The 23,429-nt window shown below is 45.2% G+C and overlaps 1 protein-coding gene across 1 annotated transcript in view; it reads left to right on the top strand.

Moving 5' to 3' along the window:
- Nucleotides 1-23,429, top strand: part of LOC126195717 (uncharacterized) — a 611,971-nt gene that overhangs the window by 563,500 nt on the left and 25,042 nt on the right. The window contains exon 5 of the mRNA XM_049934346.1: nucleotides 11,165-11,461. Coding sequence (XP_049790303.1) covers nucleotides 11,165-11,461 — 297 coding nt within the window. The remainder of the gene's footprint in view (nucleotides 1-11,164; nucleotides 11,462-23,429) is intronic.

The raw sequence follows: 23,429 nt of genomic DNA, 5'->3' as shown, positions 1-23,429 counted from the left end.
CTGCCCTACCTTCCTATTCATAACGAATCCTACACTTGTTATACCATTTTCTGCTGTTGTTGATATTACCCGATACTCATCTGACCAGAAATCCTTGTCTTCTTTCCACTTCACTTCACTGACCCCTGCTATATCTAGATTGAGCCTTTGCATTTCCCTTTTCAGATTTTCTAGTTTCCCTACCACGTTCAATCTTCTGACATTCCACGCCCCGACTCGTAGAACGTTATTCTTCTGTTGATTGTTCAGTCTTTTTCTCATGGTAACCTCCCCCTTGGCAGTCCCCTCCCGGAGATCCGAATGGGGGACTATTCCGTAATCTTTTGCCTATGGAGAGATCATCATGACACTTCTTCAATTACAGGCCACATGTCCTGTGGATACACGTTACGTGGTTTCCATTGCCTTCTGCATCCTCATGTCGTTGATCATTGCTGATTCTTCCGCCTTTAGGGGCAATTTCCCACCCCTAGGACAAGAGAGTGCCCTGAACCTCTATCCGCTCCACCGCCCTCTTTGACAAGGCCGTTGGCAGAATGAGGCTGACTTTTTATGCCGGAAGTCTTCGGCCGCCATAGTGACATACATTTGCACATTCTGAACAACTTTTGCTACCTAGCTCCATTATTTAATGCCATTTATTTTATCTTAAAATAACATATATAGCAAAATTTATTCATCTGATCATTCTTAAATTTTACAATTTTAACATTAATACACAGAAGCATATACTAACAAAGTTTAGAAAAGCTATTTCAATTTTTAATTTCACTCTTATACTATGGCGTAATATTTTGTATGCTACACACAGACGCGTTATGATGACGTGGCGCTAGTGGTAGTGGACTGGGGTAAGTCCCTGCACACTCGCTCGTCTCTGTATCTCTCATAATGATACAGCGCTTATTTCGCCACACTACCTCCATTTGTTTCACTGCAGTCATAAATACGCTTTTCATTTCTGTTCGTTCCCTGATATTCTTTTAACCTGGGTAAAGGTTTCCCCAATGCATGAAGGCTTCAGCGAAACGAATTTATACTGTACGTACATGATTTCTGATGTCTTCTCCCCGCCTTCTATGAAGTCCATGTCTCAGTCTTGTTTTGTCTCCTGGAATCCAGCCTGGAACTCCCTACACCAGCATCTATATCTATCATCCTCTAGAGGAGGGTACTTCGTGTAACTCTGTCACTTCCCCCTTTTCGTGCTCCATTCGCGAACGGTTCACAGAAAAAACGACTGCTGATAAAACATACGCGTGGGCTCGACTCTATCCAGTTTTATGTTCACGGTCTTTTCGCGAAACATACGTTGCAAGAAGCAATATATCGGACGATTCTTCTAGGAACTCACGCACTCGGAACTTTTAACAGTAAGCTATACAGTGATGCAGAACGTCTTTATAGCAGAATCTGCCACTGGAGGTGGATGAGCGTCTCTGCGACGACTTCGCGAATGCTTAGTGTAACTGCAACGAAACTTCGTGCTCCTCGTGGGATCTCTATTTCGCCTATCAACCCAGCCTGGTACAGATCCTAAATTGATGTGCAATATTCAAGTATTGGGCGGATAATTGTAAGCTACCTCCATCGTGGGTGGACTGCTTTCCTCGGGATTCTTCCAATGAATTCTTGGTCCACATCCTTAACATTTGCCTGGCTACGTGTCACGCCAACATCATTTTCAGTTTCGTTACAGTCGTAATTACGTCCTGCGCTCTGTTTCCTTAACCACTTGTTTGGTCTTCTGTCTCCCTTAGTAATTCAGGACATACAGTTCTCCATTGCCACTGCTCACTGATTTACACGTTGTTGTTGTTTGTTGATTTGATGGAGGGGAGCAAACAGCGAGGTGATCAAAATGGTTCAAATGGCTCTGAGCACTATGGGACTCAACTGCTGAGGTCATTAGTCCCCAAGAACTTAGAACTAGTTAAACCTAACTAACCTAAGGACATCACAAACATCCATGCCCGAGGCAGGATTCGAACCTGCGACCGTAGCGGTCTTGCGGTTCCAGACTGCAGCGCCTTAAACCGCACGGCCACTTCGGCCGGCCGAGGTGATCGATCCCATCGGATTAGGGAAGGATGGGGAAGGAAGTCGGGCGTGCCCTGTAAAAGGAACCATCCCGGCATTTGCCTGAAGCGATTTAGGGAAATCACGGAAAACCTATAGCATAATGGCCGGATGCGGTTTTGAACCGTCGCCTCCCGAATGCGAATCCAGTGTGCTAACCAATGCACCACCTCGCTCGGTATTTTCAGGTTAAAAATACGTGTTACCAATATTGCTTGCTCTTACAGATTATAAAAAATTTGTGGAGACACAGCGGAGACTTCGATATGCAAACTCCATTTTGTGTACCAAAAGTTCTCTAAACCAATTTTACTCCTCTTTTTGTTATCCTTATTGTCAAACCAGTAGCGCCCTAATTCAAAAACACGTTATCTAGTTCTCGAGTTCATTTTTAATTCGTGTAACTTACTTGCTGATATAGGGATTATACATACATTACGGCCGGCCGTGTTGGCCGAGCGGTTCTAGGCGCTACAGGCTGGAACAGCGCGAACGCTACGGTCGCAGGTTCGAATCCTGCCTCGGGCATGGATGTGTGTGATGTCCTTAGTTAGGTTTAAGTAGTTCTAAGTTCTAGGGGACTGATGACGTCAGAAGTTAAGTCCCATAGTGCTCAGAGCTATTTGAACCATTTGAAATCTAGAAAAACATCTTTAATACCAACCAAATAGTCCTATAACTCGATAATTAAAGAAAATATCATGGATTTCGGTCCTATTAGATCATTTACTTTTCATTTTCCTTTATATAAGTAACAGACTTTTATGTTATGTTTGGCTTGAGTATCAATTGAATCTGTATTGTATTTTTGGTTTCCCACACACAATAATGAAAAATTTTTTGGCAATTTATTTCACTGGTGGAAGTCTACCTACATTTCTCATTTTGCCTCATCTTGTGATGCAAGCTACTCAAAATATCATCTGGACGCACGGTCATTGTTGTGTTGTGTTCTAATTTTGTAAATGCCCCTACTGTGCAATTACAGCTATCGTATTATAAAATTTAATTAATGTACCGTTCTTTCTCTTATTAGCGACTGGTTTTATAAAGTTTTCACATTCAACAGTACAAGGACAAACACGAAACGATTTCACTTGAGACATCACGCAGCAAGTTAAAGATTCGGTGCAGTATTTTCACTTTATCGATGGCCCCTTTGCGGCTCATGAAATGTTGACCTATATACTGTGTCATTCAACTAAACTGTTTATCTCAAATACGAGTGCCGTTTGTTTTTTGAAGGTCCGAGAGGTAACGAAATTAAAACCACTCTAAAAATCCGACCAAGCTTTGTATAGATGTGCTGTGCAGCGTCTCTGCTATGCCCGTCGATCGCTTCATCACGCACTTTTCAGTTCAGAGTGCACACTGAGTACGTAAAGATGTCTAGAATAACAGAATCTCCCGTCAAGTGTGAAGTTCATGCTGTCATTCGAGTTCTTCGTGCTGTGGGGTACCACCTGACTTCAAGCAAACCACGTAACGTAACTCATTCCTAACAGCAAAGTGCGACAATGATGCAGGAACTTTGAAGCAGGATGCACCGACGTTCATGATACAGGCACTCACGTAAGGAAACAAGAGTCAACTGATGATCTTGTTCAGCGAATGGATCAGGCAGTTCGAGAAAATCATCTATAAAATGCAATAACTGATGACAAGCGGAGAGAAAAGGTTGTCATCAGTCACTGTCCTTTCTTTATGATAATGCTCGGCCTCACACTGTAGCTGCAACAAGACTCTCCTGAGAAGTGTGTAACCATCCACCATACAGCTCGGACTTGGCTTTGCTCACATGGGCCACTGACTATGAAGACAGAATTTTGGTGCAGATAACGAGCTGCAGAGTGGCGAAAAGCTCAGGGGCCTGCATTCTATGAAGATGGTATTGGAAAGCTGGTACGACACTACGACAAATTTATAAGTAGGAGCGACGAGTGTGTAGAAAAGTAGCTGTAATGTGTAGCAAAATTTTGCAAATAATACATCTTCGATTTTCTCTGTGGTTTCCGCTTCGCCAACAATCAGACCTTGAAGAAACAAATAGACCTCGGATTTCAGGAATTGTTGAACATATAGTACTTTCATTTTCACCCGGATGAACTTGATAAAGCCCTCTCTAAATGACATACAGTGACTATTCATACTTACATTAATTACAGACCTATGGGCGTCAACTTCGCTTTTTCGGATGGAACAGCGCGTTTCAGTTGATTGCGTAATACACCGGACACCCACAATGACCCCCAAGGGCCACACAGAGCGTCCGCCAGTGGAAGTGTGGCCTACAACACTAGAAAGAAATCGATTCTCGGCTTTTCACAAGATGAGTGGGTAGTTTTATTAATTACAAGAAACATATACAATGCATTATATACCAGTTTTACACTGCTCAGACTTCCTAAGTTTTTTGTTATGTGATGCAACACACGTATCCATTTCTGATGAAATACACGTAAGTTTTTGAGATGAAGCCGGCCGGAGTGGCCGAGTGGTTCTAGGCGCTACAGTCTGGAACCGCGCGACCGCTACGGTCGCAGGTTCGAATCGTGCCTCGGGTATGGATGTGTGTGATATCCTTAGGTTAGTTAGGTTTAATTAGTTCTAAGTTCTAGGGGACTCATTACCTCAGAAGTTAAGTCCCATAGTGCTCAGAGCCACTTTTTTTCTACTTTTTATTTTTTTAATTTTGTTTTTACTTTTATTTTTTTAGATGAAATGCTGAAAGTAGTTATTAACCAGAGAACATTATGGGGTCCCAGGGATTCCCTTGATACTAAAATCGATCTTAGCAAAAGCCGTGAGGCGGATGCATATGAGTAGGTATATCTTTGCTGCTAGCATGGCATTTTTGAAGGAGAAGGATTCAGTGGCGTTTCACGCTTCAAAATCCCATTAATAGTTTCGAAGAATTACAATATGTAGAACATAGAATTTATTTATGAAAGTGAATAGTTCAAATGGTTCAAATGGCTCTGAGCACTATGGGACTTAACATCGATGCTCATCAGTCCCCTAGAACTTAGAACTACTTAAACCTAACTAACCTAAGGACATCACACAACACCCATCCATCACGAGGCACAGGAAATCCCTGACCCCGCCGGGAATCGAACCCGGGAACCCGGGCGTGGGAAGCGAGAACGCTACCGCACGACCACGAGATGCGGGCGAAAGTGAATACGGTCTAATGCGGAAGTTCGTGATTTCAAACCCAAAGAAGGAAATAGGTCATGTTGGATATGTAGGAACTTGTGGCGACTACTAATTAATTTGGAAAAAATTCTCATGGAATCGGAAACGAATAAATGTCTTTCACAAACCAAGAGGAACTAGATATGCTATTTCCTTACCAACAGCTCAGAAGGAACGCGAAGAGAACAATTTAGCTGCAGGCACGCTGGTAGCACAACAGGCGGAGTCCAATGAGAATGATAGTTCAGCGGACATGTAAAAAAGAAAAAACAAAAGAGACGCTATCGGAAGAGCACTGGAATAGCACTCAGAGGACAAGTAACGAGCGTGTAGCGAGTCGAATAAAGGAAATAAGGAAATAGACGTCCTGGCAACTGTTGCTCAAAATCCACGTCTTAGCTCCAGATAAACTGCAAATGGCCTCTGGAATTAGTCATCTCTGCGTTGTCCGTATTTTGCTCCCATTCAGATTCCATTCGTATCATATAAAGGGCTTATTTCAATAGTGGTACAATTCCATTTTTGTTCATTTTGAGATACAGAGTCCTAAAGTTAAATGAGCCTGACAAATCTGCAGCTGAGATACCAGGAATATTCAAGCATATGGCTTCTTGCTAGAGATGAACCTTCCTTTCTGTTTGTTTGGATCATTAATTTCAGAAGGATTATAGGCAGAAAAGTGGAGGTAATGGACTTTTACCACTATTGAAATAAGCCCTTCATATGTGTGTCTTCACCAGTAGATTAACCAGCGGGATTGCCAAAGACGCTTGGAACACAGTCACTCGGTTCTGATGTGACGTTGGGACAATAGGCACTTTATTCAATGAATATTCTTTACTGATGAAGATACCTTTGCAAATAGTGGGATGCTGAATATAAGAAATACCCGTTATTCGGTCCCTAAGAACACACACTGGCTGAGGTACGATGAATACCACAGGCAGAAGGGTGAGGATGTTTGATGCGGGAAACCGTAACGGAAAAATTAAGCCTAATTTCTTACCGAAATTAGAGGAAGTAGTGGGTGGTTATAATTAAAGTGCAGTTACTCACCGAGGTCCAGTGTCGGCTCTAGCTGTCGTATGGCAACGAAGGTCGTAGAAACGCTAATGCGTTGACGCGGAAGCGATTTCCGCTGCAAAAGACGTTAGTTCCACTTTTGGTCATCACGTGCAACTCTGGCACTGTGAATACAAGAAGGGCGTAGAGGAATGTTTCAAAAGGTAACGGATTAGGAACGGGACGTGGTCAGAACAGGTCAAGCAAGTGAGAAAGACATAATTTTGAGTTTGTTATAAACCGCCGCTTACGCAATTTGTTCAGTACGAGCACTGGAGACGTCGATGAGATGCTGCATCCGTATGACGGAGTGATCAACTGCTGGTCGCAGCAATTCCGGTGGAATATGTGCAACGTATTGGACATCAGATCAGATAGAGACCGAACGTGTCCCTGAGAAACGTGTTCTTTTAGATATCACCGGAGCGAAAAGGCATATGGACCCAGATTAGGTCATCATGCAAGCCATGCATCCGGAAAACATCTGGATATAACACGTTCGTGGAAAGCTGCTTTAAGCAGATCCTCAGTGGGTGAGATGTTGCCACATGCTGCATGAAAACTATGACTTCCAGATACCTGCGCTCTTCTAAACTAGGAATCACATTCTGTACCAATTCTGAATTTGCAGAACGACCTGCAGAGAATTAAGCAATGGTGCAGACTCTGGCAGTTGACCCTGAACGTAAATAAATGCAACATATTACGCATACATAGGAAAAGAAATCTACTACTCTACAGCTACACTACTGATAACAAACAGCTGGAGACAGCGTCTGCCGTAAAATATCTAGGCGTAACTATCCAGAGGGACCTTAAGTAAAATGACCATATAAAACAGATAGTGGGAAAAGCAGACACCAGAGTCAAAAAAATTGGTCAAATAGCTCTGATCACTATAGGACTTAACTGCTGAGGTCATCAGTCCCCTAGAACTTAGAACTACTTAAACCTAACCGTAGAGGTCGCGCGGTTCCAGACTGCAGGGCCTAGAACCGCTCGGCCAACCAGGTCGGCACACCAGAGTCAGATTTATCGGAAGAATCTTAAGGAAATGTAACTCATCCACGAAAGAAGTGGCTTATAAGGTACTTGTTCGCCCGATTCTTGAGTATTGTTCATCTATCTGGGATCCCTATCAGGTGGGACTGATAAAGGAGATAGAGAAGATCCAACGAAGAGCGGCGCGGTTCGTCACTAGATCGTTGAGCTGGCGAGACAGCGTTACGGAGATGCTAAATAAACTCCACTGGCAGACTTTACAAGAGAGGTGTAGTGCATCGCGGAGGGATTTATTATTGAAATTCGGGGCAGCACTTTCCAGGAGGAGTCGGACAACGTGTTACTTCCCCCTCACCGCGAGCAGAAAATTCGAGAAATTAGAGCCAATACAGAGGCTTATCGACAATCATTCTTCCCACACACTATTCGCGAGTGGAACATGGTTGGAGGGGTCAGATAGTGGTTTCGAAAGTACCCTCCTCCGCATGCCAGCCGGTGTGGCCGAGCGGTTCTAGACGCTTCAGTCTGGAACCGCGTGACTGCTACGGTCGCAGGTTCGAATCCTGCCTCTGGCATGGATGTGTGTGATGTCCTTAGGTTAGTTACGTTTAAGTAGTTCTAAGTTCTAGGGGACTGATGACCTCAGATGTTAAGTCCCATAGTGCTCAGAACGATTCGAACCATTTGAACCTCCACCACACACCATCAGGTTGCCTGTGGAGTACAATGTAGATGTAGACAGATGTACCAGGAGGTCTCGATGACAGACAGACGTCACGATACTCCTGAGAGGCCCCCTGGTGTATTCTGTGCAAAGAAGAACTGACCGTGAATAAAGGTGCTTGTGAATCCACACCACACAGTCACATACGGCGAGTGCGATGGCTCCTCGTGCACAACACGCGATTTCACAGTATTCCAAACTCGGCACTTCTGTATATCCACTGCAACATGTAGTGTAAAATGTGCTACGTCACTCCGCATCGTACTGCCCTGCCACATGGTATCAAGTTCGATCAGTGCCAGAAACTGCAGAGAAAATTCTGTACATTGCTGCGGATCATGAGGTTTCAGTTGCCGCGCCGTCTGGATCTCATACGTGCACCAGTCTAAAACGGACCACAAAACTATCTGTCTTCTTGACCATGGGATGGACAATTCTCGTGACGATTGCACGAGCACTTCCACTGCCCGGGGCACGAGCTGAACGGTCAGTAACAACAACAGCAAACTCATCAACAACTTCCACTGGGACGCGTCGCATTCCTCTTCCAGGTGCCACATCAAGCTCTCCCTTGTTTACGAATTTCATTATATCTTCTTTGAGCCATTTATTGACATCTGGCCTGTCTTCAGTCCTTTCAGTCGGCGATCCTCTCTTAATGCAGCACTATAATTGCTGCTATCCACATATAACGGTTTCACTATCAGTGCATGGTCTCTCTTGTCGATAGTCATACTGTTCACTAACGTTATAGCTTGTCAACTGAAAGCGTTGATGTCATACCGGCACACAAACGATGTATAGCGCCAGATTCACACATGGTTGCCTAAACAGGAACTAATTTTTTCCAGCTTAAATCGGTTTCCCACTAGCGCATCAGCATATCAACGAAGTTTCGTCGCCATACGGCAATTACATCCCACACTGGACACCCGCGAGGGCTGCACATCAATCAGAATCAGCCGGTTTCCCTACCAGTACGATGGATGCCCGACTCACTATTCGCTTGTGGCTTAGAAATCGCCAACTCCAGTCATTCCCGATCGCTGGATAGGACGTGAAGGTTTTATCAGTATTTCTGCACATACACTTTATTTGACGCCACTGCAATTTTTCCTCTGGCGTAAAGACGAAGCCTATTTAGCAGTTCCGACGACCCATGAGAATTTAAAACGTATCACTGCACGGAATCTGAAATGATATCGAAGGAACCTGTTCACTGTGTCCAAAAGTCCTTGCACCAGCGACTGTAAAGGTGCATTGCAGTAGATGGCGTACATCCTGAACAGCTGATGACATAAATACACTCCTGGAAATGGAAAAAAGAACACATTGCCACCGGTGTGTCAGACCCACCATACTTGCTCCGGACACTGCGAGAGGGCTGCACAAGCAATGATCACACGCACGGCACAGCGGACACACCAGGAACCGCGGTGTTGGCCGTCGAATGGCGCTAGCTGCGCAGCATTTGTGCACCGCCACCGTCAGTGTCAGCCAGTTTGCCGTGGCAGACGGAGCTCCATCGCAGTCTTTAACATTGGTAGCATGCCGCGACAGCGTGGACGTGAACCGTATGTGCAGTTGACGGACTTTGAGCGAGGGCGTATAGTGGGCATGCGGGAGGCCGGGTGGACGTACCGCCGAATTGCTCAACACGTGGGGCGTGAGGTCTCCACAGTACATCGATGTTGTCGCCAGTGGTCGGCGGAAGGTGCACGTGCCCGTCGACCTGGGACCGGACCGCAGCGACGCACGGATGCACGCCAAGACCGTGGGATCCTACGCAGTGCCGTAGGGGACCGCACCGCCACTTCCCATCAAATTAGGGACACTGTTGCTCCTGGGGTATCGGCGAGGACCATTCGCAACCGTCTCCATGAAGCTGGGCTACGGTCCCGCACACCGTTAGGCTGTCTTTCGCTCACGCCCCAACATCGTGCAGCCCGCCTCCAGTGGTGTCGCGACAGGCGTGAATGGAGGGACGAATGGAGACATGTCGTCTTCAGCGATGAGAGTCGCTTCTGCCTTGGTGCCAATGATGGTCGTATGCGTGTTTGGCGCCGTGCAGGTGAGCGCCACAATCAGGACTGCATACGACCGAGGCACACAGGGCCAACACCCGGCATCATGATGTGGGGAGCGATCTCCTACACTGGCCGTACACCACTGGTGATCGTCGAGGGGACACTGAATAGTGCACGGTACATCCAAACCGTCATCGAACCCATCGTTCTACCATTCCTAGACCGGCAAGGGAACTTGCTGTTCCAACAGGACAATGCACGTCCGCATGTATCCTGTGCCACCCAACGTGCTCTAGAAGGTGTAAGTCAACTACCCTGGCCAGCAAGATCTCCGGATCTGTCCCCCATTGAGCATGTTTGGGACTGGATGAAGCGTCGTCTCACGCGGTCTGCACGTCCAGCACGAACGCTGGTCCAACTGAGGCGCCAGGTGGAAATGGCATGGCAAGCCGTTCCACAGGACTACATCCAGCATCTCTACGATCGTCTCCATGGGAGAATAGCAGCCTGCATTGCTGCGAAAGGTGGATATACACTGTACTAGTGCCGACATTGTGCATGCTCTGTTGCCTGTGTCTATGTGCCTGTGGTTCTGTCAGTGTGATCATGTGATGTATCTGACCCCAGGAATGTGTCAATAAAGTTTCCCCTTCCTGGGACAATGAATTCACGGTGTTCTTATTTCAATTTCCAGGAGTGTAGATTCTTATATGATCTGCTCATGCATCGTTGTTTACATCTTTGGGCGGGTTTAGTGACATCTCCGAACAGTCAAAGGGACTGTGTTTGTGACACAATATCCACAGTCAATATCTATCTTCAGGAGTTCTAGGAACCGGGATGATGCATAATTTTTTTGATGTGTGTAACACTCAAGTTTTACCATTTTAGCTATATATATGTTTAAGAACAAGAGTGAATTTTTAGCTATGTCTGTCCTTAAGTGGGACACCCTTCACATGTACACGACTTTTACAGTCTGCCTGTACGTTCTTAATAATTTAGAGACATGGATCGGTTAACATCTTGGCTGTGTTGGTCCTGTTGAGTAACTGGAGGTGAACCGTGGCAGGTAGAGCAGGAGCACCACCCGCAGGCTGCAGCCGGCTCCCAGGACGAGGAGCGGGACCAGCAGCAGGATGAGGAGGAGGAGGAGGAGACGCTGGGCGGCCTGGAGTACGAGGACTCGCTGGGCCCGGGCAGCACGGAGGGGCAGCCGGCGGCCGCCGCGGTCGCGACCACGCAGCGCTCCTACCTGCTGCAGCTGGCCGGCAACTCCACCATCGTCATGCTGCGCCGCAGCGACTTCGCCAAGTACCTCAAGCTCAACCTCGCCGCCAGGCTCTCCCTCGAGTACGACAACGTCAAGGTGAGCGCCCACCACCAGTTGCCAGTCGTCTACATCTACATCTACATCCATACTCCGCAAGCCACTTGACGGTTTGCGGCGGAGGGTACCTCTATCGGTTCTCCCTTCTATTCCAGTCTCGTATTGTTCGTGCAAAGAAAGATTGTCGGTATGCCTCTGTGTGGGCTCTAATCTCTCTGATTTTATCCTCATGGTCTCTTTGCGAGATATACGTAGGAGGGAGCAATATACTGCTTGACTCCTCGGTGAAGGTATGTTCTCGAAACTTCAACAAGAGCCCGTACCGAGCTACTGAGCGTCTCTCTTGCAGAGTCTTCCGCTGGAGTTTATCTATCATCTCCGTAACGCTTTCGCTATTACTAAATGATCCTGTAACGAAGCGCGCTGCTCTCTGTTGGATCTTCTCTATCTCTTCTGTCAATCCTACCTGGTACGGATCCCACACCGGTTAGCAGTATTCAAGTAGTGGGCGAACAAGTGTACTGTAACCTACTTACTTTGTTTTCGTACTGAATTTCCTTAGGATTCTTCCAATGAATCTCAGTCTGGCATCTGCTTTACCGACGATCATCTTTATATGATCATTCCATTTTAAATCACTCCTAATGCCTACTCCCAGATAATTTACGGAATTAACTGCTTCTAGCTGTTGACCTGCTATATTGTAGCTGAATGATAAAGGATCTTTCTTTCTATGTATTCGCAGCACTTGTCTACATTGAGATTCAATTACCATTCCCTGCACCATGCGTCAATTCGTTGCAGATCCTCCTGCATTTCAGTACAATTTTCCATTGTTACAACCTCTCGATATACCACAGCATCATCCGCAAAAAGCCTCAGTGAACTTCCGATGTTATCCACAAGGCCATTTATATATATTGTGAATAGCAACAGTCCTACGACGCTCCCCTGCGGCACACGTGAAATCACTCGTACTTCGAAAGACTTCTCTCCATTGAGAATGACATGCTGCGTTCTGTTATCTACGAACTGTTCAATCCGATCACACAATTGGTCTGATACTCCATACGCTCTTACTTTGTTCTTTAAACAACTGTGGGGAACTGTATCGAACAGCTTGCGGAAGTCAAGAAACACGGTATCTACCTGGCAACCCGTGTCTATGGCCCTCTGAGTCTCGTGGACGAACAGCGCGAACTAGGTTTAACACGATCGTCTTTCTCGAAACCCATGCTGATTCCTACAGAGTAGATTTTTAGTCTCCGGTAAAGTCATTATACTCGAACATAATACGTGTTCCGAAAATTCTACAACTGATCGACGTTAGAGATATAGGTCTATCGTTCTGCACATCTGTTTGACGTCCCTTCTCGAAAACGGGGATGACCTTTGCCCTTTTCAAATCTTTTGGAACGCTACGCTCTTCTAGAGACCTACAGTACACCGCTGCAAGAAGGGGGGCAAGTTCCTTCGCGTACTCTGTGTAAAATCGAAATGGTATCCCATCAGGTCCAGCGGCCTTTCCTCTTTTGAGCGATTTGAATTGTTTTTCTATCCCTCTGTCATCTATTTCGATATCTACCATTTTCTCATATGTGCGACAATAGAGAGAAGGAACTACACTTGCGTTGATACCATTATTCTACACCGCGTATCCAAATTTCGGTTGGTTGGTTGATTCGGGGAAGGGGATCAAACAGCCAGGCCATCGGTCCCGTCGGGTTAGGGAAGCAAGTCGACCGTGCCATTTCACAGGAACCATTCCGACATTTGCATGAAGCGTTATATGAAAATCACGGAAAACCCTAATCAGGGTGGCCGGACGCAGGTTTGAACTGTTGACCTCGCGAATGGGAGTCCTGTGTGCTAACCCGCCACCTCACTCGGTACCAAACTCTATCACCGCGAACATCGAGAGATCAATGTATGAATGCAGAGTCTCTCGACGATAACATTGAATAAAATGTTCTCGGGTTTCCAACCACATCAATTGCTTAAAACTACACTATTGAGCTTCCGGCCAAACACTCCTTGGCCATTGTCAAGTGGTATGACTGCCAGTGGGCTGTTGGTGCGCCCCTATATACGCTAGCTGCCGGCTGTGACGTCACTGGTGCCCGTGACATTGCCATATATGGGCATGTTTTGAGTCGGCGTTCGGTGTGCCCTCTTCAACCGCGCGATCGCTGGATCCCACGCAGCGCTGAGCTGCAAGTCGCCGTCTCTATTCAGGGTGTTTGCTGTAATTTTTATTTCAATAGCTTCCTTTATTAAACTGTCCCAGAAGCCGTTAGTACGAGCCACGACAGACGTATAGTCAAATTTTATGTGATGACCGTTTTCTAACGCATGCTCAGCTATCGCAGATTTCTCTGGATAGCGTAGGCGATACTACCTCTCATGTTCTTTCCTGCGTTGTTCCACAGTGAGCACTGTTTGTCCGATGTACGTCTGGCCACACTCACAAGCTATTTCGTAGACTCCACGTGTTCTGAGACCTACTGCGTCTTTAACTGGTCTCAGTAATTGACGGATTTTCGTTGGAGGCCTGAAGATTGATTTGATCTTGTGTCTTTTCAACAGGCGGCTTATCTTGCCCGACACAGAGCCATAGAATGGCAAGCAAGTTTCTTTTCCTGCTCTTCGTCGGTGGTCTTATTCTGATATTTCCCAGAAATCACTTCTTTCACTTGATGGGCGCTGTAGCCGTTATTCCTGAAAACCTTGCGTAGGCGGCTCAGGTCATGGGGCAGGTTATCGTCGTGTGATATTACTCTTGCCACGATGCAAGTTTTAAGCAATTGACGCGTTTGGAAACCAGAGAACATTTTATTCAACCAAGAGATCAATTTTTCAAGTCTGCCACCATTCCCGTTGCCTTTATTAGGCACTGATTGGATATTCACATGCCTAACACAAATAAACAAACAGACAAACACATACACACACACACACACACACACACACACACACACACACACACACACACACAGTGTGACTCCAGTATCAGCAGCACAAGTTTTCATAAGGCCCTAGAGCAGCGTTAGTCCATAATGACATTGCCAGTTTTTTTTACATCAGTTTTATATTTCACTAACTGCAGTGTCCGCTTTTGCCTGGGATGTTTAGTACCTCCCACACAAAGTGACTGGCCCTGTACCTTGTTGGCTTTAACTCGAAGTCCATATTTGAATCACTGGGGGTCACGGGTTGGGACGAATTAACACATCTGTACACGTGTATGAAAAGATGATTAATTGCGTCATCTGTTTTTATATTTTGCTACCAACGGTACGGTAGCAGTTGTGAAGGAATGGTAAGGTGGCGGGCTAACATTAATTCAGACATCCTTTAAAACAAGGTTTTTTATAAAGAATTCTGACTCAACAGTTACTAGAGAACATTGTCTTTAAGCCCAAAGCAATTACAGGATCAATTAAAAGTTTAAATTTATACTCGGTAACTGTTTGTGATGAAAGGTTTAAAATGCTCAAGACTATTTCAAAATGCATGTAGTTTACAATAACAAACTGACAGCAATTCAAACATAAAAACAATATTCAGATAAATCCAATTTAGCAAAAGCATTGAAATATGAAACAAATTTTGTACACACCAGCTATTCTCGTGGCACAATTTAAAATTTGATTATTTACTGTACACGAATACCGAACAATTTCAAAACAAGTTTAAGTGCAAAACTCCTTCAGATGAACGTCAAATTAAGAGACGTGAAGTGTTCAATTACTAAAGGTAATTACTTAACTCGAGAACAAATCTGCAGCATTAGGATTCATTCACTATCACCTCAGTGGTTATACAGAGCCGTAGTCTTGCAATCTTATTTTATTTCACACTTTAGTCTTGCGCACACTTCCTGGCAATTCATTACACACATCATTAAATTGGCGTGATAAGATCTGAAACATAAATTAGTTACCAGTGTAACTTGAACAATTAAAAGAAGCAAATGACCAGTCACGAAATAGTGGAACTAATGGCACCCCACAAGGGCAGACTCAATTACAATTCTGCAACGCGAACAACTAAAACACACAGATGGGCAAGTAGTCAATAATAAGGTTACTCAGCCTCACGTTGAGTTATCCAGTACTCGTGTACAACCAGTGCGCAGCGTCACTGTAGTGACAGCTGTACAGACGTCCAACCGTTGCTCTAACCGCCGATCTCATTCGGGCAACAGCAGTATTGTGCAGCCAAAGCCCTCTTGCGTGCAGAAGGGGAGCTCCTTTCCAAATTACAGCTTCCCGAATAACGGTTCTCAACTACAACTAGGCCGCGCTATCACTCCAGCTGCGGCCAAGTCGTTTTCCGGCACATACATGGATGGACTGCTTCCAGCACAGGGTGACGCTCGTCGCGTTGCTGCCCATCAAACGCCTCCTCGCGGACCGTACGCGCACCACAAGGCTCTCTGGCAAAGATATCCTGCACAACCAGCGATTCCACCAGGGAGGCACAAAGTCGAAAAATACCACACTTTGACGAAGGTTTCCACACATGGCACACGTTTTTACATTTTACAATAAGTATCTCATTACATTTTGGGAGAATTCGTCTCCTATTGTTTGAGATCATTTTTCACTGTCAAGTACGACTTGTTTGAGCACGACTCACGTTTTCCTTGATTTCCTTAAAACGCTTAAGGCAAATCCCGGGATGGATCCTTCAAAAGGGCCCGGCCGTTTTTCTTTTCCATCCTTCCGTTATCCGAGCTTGTGCCGTCTCTATTGACCTCACAATCGATTGATGTTAAACATTACTGTCATCCTCCTCCTTCTCTCGAACTGCTGGAACAGTTTACGTCACAGTTCGGGAAATCACTGGTTCTGTTCGATCCTTTGGTCGGTCCGCGATCTAGTGAGTTTTGTTGATACCATATCCACGACTTGTATCAGCGTTTGTGTGGAACTGAGGATTTTAATAGTAAGAACGACTGTGAAACACTGAAATATCGTCCATGGTATATGTCACATGTAACAACGACAACTAATCAATAAATAAGAGCCTGCAGTCAGCCTTCTGTCAAATTCTTGAGATTTCGCTCGTTCCACGATCTAGTGACGTCTGACGCCTGATGGTACCATCTCGAAGGCGGGTATTGCCGCTGTAACTTACTCACTCGATAGGATTTACACTCGGTTTACCACGATGTATTTCGTCTGTTAAGTATTTAATTTTTTAATAGATTTTTTCATCATTTCATCTGAATGTATAAATTTCAAGTAAATCGGCCACAAATTTTGAAGTAAATCGGTCAAGTACGTTTCGAGATGTTTGGCAACAACATTTCTCCTTTATATATTACATACATCTATGTTTCCAAGCAGATTACGAAATAAACAAGTGACGAGAGAATAGCGGGAAATTAATGTTCTTGCTGCTGTTGCGATAGAGCCACACGTTAGCTGCCGCGCAATCGCACGAGGAAGTGTCATGAGTCAGTCAATTCCAAATAGTTCAAATGGCTCTGAGCACTATGGGACTTAACATGCGAGGTCATCAGTCTCCTAGAACTTAGAACTACTTAAACCTAACAAACATAAGGACATCACACACATCCATGCCCGTGGTAGGATTCGAACCTGCGACCGTAGCAGTCGCGCGGTTCCGGACTGATGCGCCTAGAACCGCTCGGCCACCGCGGCAGTCAAGTGTCCTACCCATTCTCCATCGACATAGGCTCCGCCCCTATCACATCTGTCTCCATCAAGAGCTGCATGGAAACGATTATCAGAATCGTCTTATTTTCTGTACATCGGCTTTAAGACAACATACTCCAGATATATCACGTATCTTGTTTAGTGATGAAGCCACATTTACCAATCATGGCCAGGTACACCGCCGAGCCGGCCGGGGTGGCCAGGCGGTTCTAGGCGCTACAGTCTGGAACCGTGTGACCGCTACGGTCGCAGTTTCGAATCCTGCCTCGGGTATGGATGTGTGTGATGTCCTTAGGTTAGTTAAGTTTAAGTAGTTCTAAGTTCTAGGGGACTGATGACCTTAGAACTTAAGGCCCATAGTGCTCAGAGCCATTTGAACCACTTTTTAAACCGCCTAAACACGCACTAGTCGTCTGTTGACAATCCCCGTTGGCTTCGTCAAGTGGAACGTCAGCGCCCGAGGAGTGTAAATGTGTAATGTGGGCCAGTGAACCATGAGATCATATGCCCGTGTTCCATAGACTGAACACTGAACGCGTACAAGTATCGCAGCCTCCTAACAAACCATCTTTCGCGGACGCTAGAAGACGTTCATCTCCAGACTAGGAGGATACCACCACGAAGGCTGTCCAGCTCATAGTTCACTAAGTACATGTCTTCACGAATTGTTTCCAAATCGTTGGACTGGATGCAGAGGACCCGTACCTTGTTCCCCATATTTGACGTCTGTAGACTTTTTTTCTGTGGGGAAAGTTGAAAGACGCTGTCTATAAGGACGTAGCAGCTACACTCGATGATATGCAACGACTCATTAGTGCAGTCTGCTCGGACATTTCCGCTGAAATGCTAGCACGTGTGCAGCAGTTGATCCAGTTGATCCACACCTGATTGGAAGCGTTTATTGCCGCTGCAGGTGTTCATTTTGAACACAACCCGTGTCTCGTAGGTAATTAGAGTCCAGATAACTAGTGTATCCACTTGCATTGTTCTTTAGCGTAAGTTACCACAGGTATTGTGCAAGTGTCCGTGCGTGTACTTTTCAAAACCCGATACCTCATAAATGACTCGCACTACAATCGGGCAAAAAGCACGACTGACATTCTAATTTTTCGATTTAAAATTTGTATGTTTGCACAAAACATTCTTTTTCTAACAAGGGAACCTCCCCATCGCACCCCCCCCCCCCCCCCCCACATTTAGTTATAAGTTGGCACAGTGGATAGGCCTTGAAAAACTGAACACAGATCAATTGAGAAAACAGGAAGAAGTTGTGTGGAACTGTGAAAAAATAAGCAAAATATACAAACTGAGTAGTTCATGGGAAGATAGGCGACATCAAGGACGCTAAGAACACAGAAGCGCCGTGGTCTCGTGGTAACGTGAGCAGCTGCGGAACGAGAGGTTCTTGGTTCAAATCCTCCATCGAGTGAAAAGTTTAATTTTTTTATTTTCAGTTTATGTGACAAACTATTGTGTTTTCATCACTTTTTTGGGAGTGATTATCACATCCACAAGAAAACCTAAATCGGACAAGGTGGAAGAATCTTTTTACCCATTCGCCAAGTGTACAAGTTAGGTGGGTCGACAACATATTCCTGTCATGTGACACACATGCCGTTACCAGTGTCGTATAGAATATATCAGATGTGTTTTCCTGTGGAGGAATCGGTTGACCTATGACCTTGCGATCAAATTTTTTCGCTTCCCATTGGAGAGGCACGTCCTTTCGTCTACTAATCGCACAGTTTTGCGATGTGGTCGCAAGACACAGACACTAAACTTATTACAGTGAACAGAGACGTCAATGAACGAACGGACAGATAATAACGATGTAAAAATAAAGAAAGTAAAATTCTCACTGGAGGGAAGACTTGAACCAAGGACCTTTCGTTCTGCAGCTGCTCACGCTACCACGAGACCACGGCGCTCCTGAGCTCACAGTGTCCATGATGTTGCCTATGTGGCCCATGGACTACTCAGTTTGTATATTTTGCTTATTTTTTCACAGTTCCACGCAACTTCTTCCTGTTTTCTCAATTGATCTGTGTTCAGTTTATCAAGGCCTATCCACTGTGCCAACTTATAACTAAATCTGAGGGGGGTGCGATGGGGAGGTTCCCTTGTAAGTAATATTACAGTCTGTGTATTGGCTACAAATACGAGCCCCTGACCACCTATACATTGTGTGAAAACCACACATCATTGGCACTTTCCATTTCCGCAATATTTGCGGCGCAAGTTCTGGACGCCTTGACGTGAATAGCTCTGGTTAGCGATAAATGTTCTTCTCCAGATTGGGACGTGGACATACTTCAGTGGCGATTCAATGTTACTCTTTGTCAGCAGAAATAATTTTTAACGCTGCATCCTCTCTACCACCACACGTAAAGAAACCTCATCTCCTTCCAGCTTTATTGTACGAGTTAGAGCAATCGTAAGCGTCCGTTTCTATGTTCCTAAAAGCGTACAACAAATTGAACGCTAAAGAGAACGGGGAAAAGTCACGTTTGGTTAGGTCTGGCACAAAGGTCACAGCCGTAGCCCCTGCAGTAAGTACAGAGACCAATCTGTCAGGGCATCGCGTGCTAGAAGAAAATCAGTTCTCCCTTTTCCTGCGGCCGCTGTATTTGTGTACCATGACAGTAAACAACACAAAAAGAAGAACACGGTCAAGGGTGAAAAAATGGATGACAGGAGAGCGAAAGCTTAACATTTCTCTGAAAGTAACTTGCTTTAGAGGACGAATATTCCTTTCGAAATTAATTGAAGATGAGTGAGCATAATATTATCAGTCTCCACTCGACAATGTGCAACAGATATTATCGTAGCAGGACAACGTGATGAGAAAGGCAATTACTTCTTGCAGGAAGTCATTGGCTACTTCCAGTACCTGAACATCCTCACTGCGGGCACCACTTCTCTTCGAGGTCTCAATGGCGTATCTTTTTGGGCAGTACTGTGAATGTAAAGCTCTTATTTTGATCTCTTTTTCCTTCATTGTCTGCGTCGTACAATGTTTCACTATACAGAATCTTTCGTACAATCCTTGATATCGTTTGTTCATGTAACGATAATCTTTACTTCATGTCAAATAGAGACGGCTTTCTTATTGACCCATTATAATAGCCATGTGTTTTTTGCACCAAGTTGACATGTTCTACGTTCATATTTATCGAAATTACTTTGCCAGCGCCGCGGAAACTGTGGAGTGCACATCTCCGCACTTCTTCCCCGCTCGAAAAAACACCTGTGAGTGAGAGCTTCGGTGTCGGCAAAATCCATGTATCATGTCACGCGTGGACTGAAAGGGACGTGTTAAGCGCTGTTCTCACTGGAGCGATACGATATGTTAATGTGACTCATTGGTATAAAGTAACAATGCAGAGTCTTGCGGCGGTAACATCGAAGCGACTGGACACACGATAACTTTTTGTTCACGTTGTAATGAAGGTCGCACGACGCAACGTTCATTCGTGGCGCACTCACGTTCCCGCACGAGCAACACCACAAGCACCAAGACACAGCAGGCGGCAACAGTCTCGCCTGTGGCGCGTTGCTGCCATCCTCGGCGTGAACGACGTCCAAATATGTGACGTATTAACTCGAGGCTGGAAAGAGGTGTGGTTGTCTTTCGAGCGTTAAAAACATATTTCGGTACGTTAACTACATTAGTTGCGCAGTTTTGTATGACCTTAAACACACTAAACTTAAACTGACCAGCGACTACATTTTTAAATGCAATCTTTTCAAAATAAGATCTGTGTTTTACGTAGTTTCGAATTACCACCAGTTCGGTTTTACAAAGAGTACTCTACGTCATTCTCCCCTTACTTTGCATTTATCGTGAATCCCTCGACCAGCGCAAAGTGCCAAGTGACTGCAAAAAAGAGCATGTGACACCTGTATATAAGATGCTTCAAACAACGATCCCACTTAATTACAGATCAATATCCTTAACATCGGTTTGCTGCAGAATTCTAGAGCATTATTCAGAGTTCGAATATAACGAATTGCCTAGAGACCGAAAAGCTCATGTCCACGAATCAGCACGGCTTTAGAAAGCATCGTTCGTGCGAAACACAGCTTGCTCTTTTCTGACATGAAATACTGCGAACTACGGATGAAGGGCATCAGGCAGGGTCCGTATTTCAAAATTTCGGAAAAGCATTCGACACGGTACACCACTGCAAACATTCAACGAAGGTACGTGCATACGGAATAGGCTCCCAGATATGTGACTGGCTACAAGACAAGTAATGGAACACACTATGTTGCCCTGGTTGGTGAGTGTTCATCGGAGACAGGGATAACATCAAGAGTGTGATAGGACCATTGCTATTTTCTGTATACATAAATCATGTGACAGACAGGGTGGGCAGAAATCTATTGTTGTTCACTGATGATGCCGTGGTGTACAGGAAGGTGTCGAAGATAAGTGACTGTAGTGTGATACACGATGACCTAGTCAAATTTATAATTGGTGTGATGAATGGCAGCTATCTCTTAATGCAGAAAAAGGAAAGTTGACGCGGATGAGTAGGAAAAACAAACCCTTAACGATCGGAAGCAGCATTAGTAGTGTCCAACTCGTTTAAATATTTGGACGTAACGTTGCCAAGCGATATGAAATAGGACCAGCGTGTAAGGACTGGTAGGGGAAGCGAATGGTCGACTGCGGTACATTGGGAGAATTTTAGGAAATGGTGGTTCGTCTATAAATGAGACCGCATATAGGACGCTAGTGCGACCTATTCTTGAGTATTGCTAGACTGTTTGGGATCCGCAACAGGTAGGATTGAAAGAAGACATGGGAGCAATTCAGAGACAAGATCCCAGATTTGTTACCGGTACATTCGATTAGTATACAAGTGATACCGATATGCTTCAGGAGCTCAAGTGGCAATCCCTGGAGGGAAGAAGACACTCATTTCGAAAAACACTACTGAGAAAGTTTAGAGAACTGGCATTTGAAGCTGACTGCAAAACGATAGCCGGCCGCGGTGGTCTCGCGGTTCTAGGCGCGCAGTCAGGAACCGTGCGACTGCTACGGTCGCAGGTTCGAATCCTGCCTCGGGCATGGATGTGTGTGATGCCCTTAGGTTAGTTAGGTTTAAGTAGTTCTAAGTTCTAGGGGACTAATGACCACAGCAGTTGAGTCCCATAGTGCTCAGAGCCATTTGAATCATTTTTGAGCAAAACGATACTACTGCCGCAAACATACATTTCGCGTAGGGACCATGAAGATAAAATACGAGGAATTAGGGCTCATACTAAGGCATATAGGCAGTCGTTCGTCGCTCTCTCTATCTACGAGTGGAGCAGGGAAGGAACTAGTAGCTGTGTTAAAGGGTAGGCTACCCTCCGCCACGCATCGCACGGTAGCTTGCGGATTCTCTATGTAGAAGTTGATGTAAGCTACCGGCAACAGCGAAAGGAAAACCAGTTCATTATCAAGCTATGCTACCATACTATAAAATGCAAAATAAATCATTTTTAAAAATCTTAAACATCGCTGTTAATCAGCAACTGTGTAAATCTCAAGAGGTTGACAAAAATCATCCAACCAGTTGCAAAACGAAGGTTTAATACCTCTTGACCTAGATTTCGATGTTTCTAAAAATATCTTCTTCAGAAGTAGTGGCCTTGTATAAGAGATTGTCATATTGCTTTAATGTAAAATTATGCTACTTAACACCAGCAAGACGAGGTGATATAAGCGCATGTATAGAGCGCCCACTGCTTTCGCTTTTAGTTATCATTAAGCTTCCGTATCGTTAAAAGGAAGTTTCTTTCTTTTTTTCTTTTTAGTGACTTTGTTTGCTTATATTTGCTCTATTTTTTTCCTTTATTGTGATTTTAGATCTCCCCCCCCCCCCCCAACCTGGGAGGGGCGGACTGACAGCAGCTTATGACGCTGCTCTACAGCCGAGAGAAAAATTAAACAAACAATAGTGAGAGAACAAACAATATAAAAAGGCGGTAAAACGGTGACGTTGTTAATAACAGTAAAGTGGCAGAAAGTTGCGGAACTTAAAATACAAAACCACGGCGTTGACGATGAGGATGAAGACACACAGGAAGGAGACATGCACAATTAAAAAACACGGCGACAGTCTGGTTTCTGTTCGCACGAGATAAAAACACAACCAGCGACAGTATGGTGGCTGTTCACAACACTGACAGGGGACGCACAACACTGAACACTCACTTAAAACAGCAGTGTAGAGGAGACACGGCGGCAGATGGGGGGGGGGGGGGCGGGGGACCCAGACCGATGAAGGGGAAAAAGGGAGAAGGAGAGGAAAAAAGGGGGCAACCGA

This window comes from Schistocerca nitens, chromosome 7 (assembly GCF_023898315.1).
Source record: "Schistocerca nitens isolate TAMUIC-IGC-003100 chromosome 7, iqSchNite1.1, whole genome shotgun sequence".
NCBI lineage: Eukaryota > Metazoa > Arthropoda > Insecta > Orthoptera > Acrididae > Schistocerca > Schistocerca nitens.
Note: the sequence above shows the minus strand (reverse complement) of the source record. Positions and strands in the feature narration are given on the sequence as shown.